Source organism: Galeopterus variegatus, unplaced genomic scaffold, assembly GCF_000696425.1.
Source record: "Galeopterus variegatus unplaced genomic scaffold, G_variegatus-3.0.2 Scaffold4747, whole genome shotgun sequence".
Lineage (NCBI taxonomy): Eukaryota > Metazoa > Chordata > Mammalia > Dermoptera > Cynocephalidae > Galeopterus > Galeopterus variegatus.
In genome coordinates this window covers 74,872-79,563 of record NW_007730858.1, presented here as the reverse complement: position 1 = coordinate 79,563, position 4,692 = coordinate 74,872, and the positions used below count along the sequence as shown (strand labels likewise).

The 4,692-nt window shown below is 39.2% G+C and overlaps 1 protein-coding gene across 1 annotated transcript; it reads left to right on the top strand.

Moving 5' to 3' along the window:
• Positions 1 to 3,355: 3,355 nt before the first annotated feature.
• On the top strand, positions 3,356 to 4,315 carry LOC103603688 (vomeronasal type-1 receptor 4-like). Its single transcript, XM_008588258.1, has one exon. The coding sequence runs from the start codon at positions 3,386 to 3,388 to the stop codon at positions 4,313 to 4,315; it is 930 nt and encodes a 309-aa protein (XP_008586480.1). The 5' UTR covers positions 3,356 to 3,385.
• The last annotated feature ends 377 nt before the right edge of the window (positions 4,316 to 4,692 follow it).

Genomic DNA, 4,692 nt, shown 5'->3' with positions numbered 1-4,692 from the left:
GCAGGCTCTGGAGCCCCCCCCCCCACACCTGGGTTCAAGGCGGTGGGGCAAGGGAGCTGCGTGGAGCCACAGTTCCACTGGCTGGCCTGTAATTGTCAATATATTTAGAAAACTATACCATGGTTATCTCTTGTGATGGTTTATATAAGTAAAAAGCAAGGCAGAATACAACCTTAAAATTTTTACTGATTTTTTAAATGGTAAAGCTCACAAACAGAATAGTATAAAAGCATGTAAAGCTAAAAATGACGTGTTATTTTTTTAAGGAGACCACAATGAAAAAGGTACTTTCATGATGTCAGTCTTGGGCTTAAAATTCTTTGTGCCAGAAAAGTTCTTCCTACATAAGCAGAACGTCTAACTGGAGAGACTGGCACCTCTTTTCAACATCAAACACTGGATATGTAAACAGCTTCTCCTCCCACACTCTCTCCCTGGTCAAGCTCTACGTGGAGTGTCCCAATAGAAAAGAGAAAATGCTGTTGGGTGTTGTTCAACTACTATTTTGGCTGCTGTTCTCTACTGTATATTCAATTTAAGAGATTTTTGGAGGCATTTATATAAGCAGGAATTTTCCTCCTGAGCTGAAATTAGAAACTGTACAGATTTGTTGTGATTTAACCATAAACAAAGGAATCAATGAATGAGAGAATCAATGGTGGGCTCCCCTCTGCCCTCTGCCACCTCTGTCATCCCTATCCCCATCTCTGCTCCTGCTCCACTTCTGTCTCCCTCTCTTTCTCCACCCTGTGACCTTTAGACATTCAGGAAACCTCCACCAACTCTCTGATCTCCAGTCTGTCTAGACTTTTGTTGGTAAAATCTACTTTCATATAAATGTTCTATATTAATTGATACTGAGTTGTGCAAATGAATCCAGCAATATCTGTAGTAAACTCTTGGCATCTTGTTCACTCTCACTTATACCTTTTAAAAAATTCTTCAGAGATATTTGTGTCATTTGATTTCTTTGCTCATAACTTAAATGATGGTGCAGTTCAGGGATGTGAATATGAGGAAAGATGTCACTTTTGGGGAGGAGAAGTCAGTGAAGCAGAACATCCATTGAGTCACATGCACTTTGCCAGTCCCTCACATGTCACACCTCAGCATTTCCTGCTCTCCCTCATGTGAGATTCTGTCTGACTCCTGGAATCGTGAAAAAGAAAGAGTCTCTCAAAAGTTCTCCAGTAGTCTCTTGAGAGATGCTAACAAGGAACTTGTAATTGCTCTTGGTAATTAGCAACTGAGGAAAGAGTTTTCAGGATCATTTTCATCTCCCCAGCCTGCCCTCCCACTGATGCTTCAGGTGAAATGATAATTGCAGTTCTTAGGGGAGATGAGGTCACAGAACCACAGACCCATATCTCAGAGTCTAGCTGCCCTCTCCCAAACCTGAACTGGCTGCCTTGACATTCACGCTGAGCCCACCATCCAGGTTGCAGGGAGAAGACAGTGAGTATTCTGTATCTTGCTCTGAGAGTTAGAATCTGTAAGGGAAGGAAGCATATCAGAAGTCTGGGTAAAAAGTCATATTGGAAAAAGTGATTCTTCTGGGTCTGAGCTTGGCCCAGTGCCAAAGCCATAGAGGAAGAAGTAATTCTGAATCATGAACTGAGCTAGTGAGGAGAGATGGGTTCCTAGCTCCTATGCCCATCTCTGATGGCTCCTAGTGTAATAGGGTGTAATTCACAATGACAGTGATTAATCCAAGTAATAAGACAACCTGAATTTTAATGTTCAAGGACTGTAGTTCTGAAATCAATCTGCTATTCTCCTAAATGACAGCAGTCACAGTCATAATTTTCAAGTTTATTAAAGGGGTGCCCATAAGAAGTACATGCTTGTAATAAAGAAGAGAAAAGTTCTACAGGAATCTTTTAATCCTGTGCAGAAACTGTGGGACTAATAGAAGTTGCTGGAATTAGATGTTTTCTCTATGTCTAGGAGTCTAAAGTGTTCAGTGGATTCAGTTATTGTGTCCTTTGATTCTGAAGACACTTTTCTCTCAAAGTTAGAGAAGCAGCATGTAAGGAAAAAATAAGTTTATAATGATCAGTTTCAGAGACTATCTGAAAGTCTCAAATGTGTCTTGCAATACGAGGGCCCTTCTAAAAGTTAATGGAAGGATGTGTACTATCTTTTAATTCTATTTTCCCATGAATATTTTGATGTATCCTCATATTTCCTCTGTTTGAAAGTATAATACCAATTCAAATATTTATTTTAATTTCTACAATATGCAATATTTTTGCCTGAACATTGCATTTTGCCTGTGTCTTATATGTCACTATTTCTCACAAATAGTGCCATATTGTTAATAATTTTATGTAACTCAGATATTAATAAATAAGTATATGATTTGAAATAATTGATAATTTTGTTTGTCCCATGTACTATTTTATCAAACATCAATGTTTCATGTCCCATACTTCCTGTGATTTGTGCTACTGAAAGTTTAGTCCTGGGATAAAACCAAACAAGTCTTTCTGCTGCCATCCTAATATCAAGCCATCCCTGCATTGTGTAAACCCACCTCCTCATGATGCAGATTCCTGTAGGATTATACTGCAATCTGTGCATCTACATTTTACTAGGGTATCCAAAACTTCACTCAGAAATTATATCGGCCTATTGAGTAAGTTCTTATAAGTGAACAGACACTTGTTACTACCAAAATTATAAAATAAAATAGCAGCAATAAAATAAAATGACAAGGTACAAAATCAAAATGAAATGTATACTTTTTTTTTTTTTAAGAATGCAGCTAACTAGATTCTTACTATGCCATGGATTAAATACAGTATTACTGCTACCAGCACAGCCTGGATATAATCCTCTGCACCTAGCAGGGTGTGAATTTATATGAAACACTTGACTTGTCTGAGCTTACGTTCTCTTCATGTTTATAAGGAAAGTAATAATAGTGCCTGCCTCATTGCAAGTGCTATTTAATGCTTATACATTCAACCCTTGGAAGCCTCTAAATGATGAAAAAACTTAAAGTATTTTTTTGCTGCATGAGTGTATTTGTCCACTTCTGTTGCTTATAACAAAATATCTGGAACTGTGCAATTTGTGAGAAAATGAAATTTATTGCTTACATTTTCTGAGGCTGGGAAGTCCAATGTCCAGGGAACACATCTGGTGAAGGTCTTCCTTGTCGGTGGCTTCAGTGACACAGGATATCACATTGAGAAATGATGAATCAAAGAGAGAGACTAACCTCCTCATTCACTCACCTTTTTAAAGACACCAGAACCACTCGTATTATTCCCAAAACGGGTCAATCCACTCATTTGACATGATACAAGTAGCCCACATATGATATTCCCATGCAGGATCCTTTAGCTCAGAAGACAAATAGTAACTGAAAACTAACAGGATGGCCACCAGGAATGTGGCAGTAGGAACAATCGTCTTATTACAGAGTGTATTTGGAATCCTGGGGAATTCTTTTCTTCTTTACCATTATCTCTTTCTTTATTTCACTGGGTGCAGGTTAAGGACCACAGATTTGATAGTGGAGAACCTGCTTATAGCCAACATTTTGGTTATTTTGTCTAGAGGAATCCCCCATGCAATGATATCATTTGGGTGGCAACATGTCCTCAGTGATCATGAATGCAAGTTCATTTCCTATGTGCACAGAGTGGGCAGAGGTGCATCCATTGGCAGCACCTGCCTCTTGAGTGTCTTCCAGGCCATTATGATCAGTCTCAGAAACTCCAGGTGGGCAGAGCTCAAAATCAAAGCTTCCAGGTTCATTGGCCCCTCTATTTTCCTGTGCTGGACCTTGCAAATGCTACTAAATGTCATTTTTCCTATGTATGTGACTGGGAAATTGAGCAACAAAAACATCACAAACATGAAAGATTTTCAATACTGTTCTTCTGTTCGTCATGATAAAACTGAAGACTGGTTGTATGCAGCATTGCTGTCATTCCCTGATGTGTTGTATCTGGGGCTCATGCTCTGGGCCAGCAGCTCCATGGTTCTGGTCCTGTACAGGCACAAGCAGCAGATGCGACACATTCACAGGAACAATATCTCCCCCTTGTCCTCCCCTGAGTCCAGAGCTACCAAGACCATCCTTCTCCTGATGAGCACCTTTGTCTTCTTTTACACCCTCGCCTGCATCTTTCAAGGTTGTTTGGCTATTATTAATAAACCCAGTTGGTTCCTGATGAACAGCACCTCAATAATTGCTGGGTGTTTCTCTACTATCAGCCCCTTCCTGCTCCTGAGCTGTGACTCCAGTGCATTCACCCTCTGCTTTTCCCGGATAAGCCATAGAGAATCCCTGAATGATTGAGGAACATGTAAATTGTGTGATTTTGCACATAGTTCAAGTGGTGATTTACTTGTTCCCCACAGAATCATGTGTAACACTCATTTCACAAGATAGTGGTGGGATAACATACAAACTTATGTGCATACACATACATACATTTGTACATTGTAACTGTGTGTATGTGTGAGTGTATATATGCATGTAAGTGTGCATGTTTGCATGCATATATATTACACTGTGATGGTTACCTATCAAGGAATAATACTGGGAATTTGTATATAGAATTTAAAATAGTGCTAGTTACAATAACGACAATCTGTTTTACTAAGGTGCATTTTAGCTGATATTTATCTTGGCAATTTTAGTTAATTAGCTGGTTAAATTACATGCAATGTACT

What these genes read in the sequence shown, in the direction of transcription:
- LOC103603688 (XM_008588258.1), top strand. Translation starts at nt 3,386, where the DNA reads ATGGCCACCAGGAATGTGGCAGTAGGAACAATCGTCTTATTACAGAGT.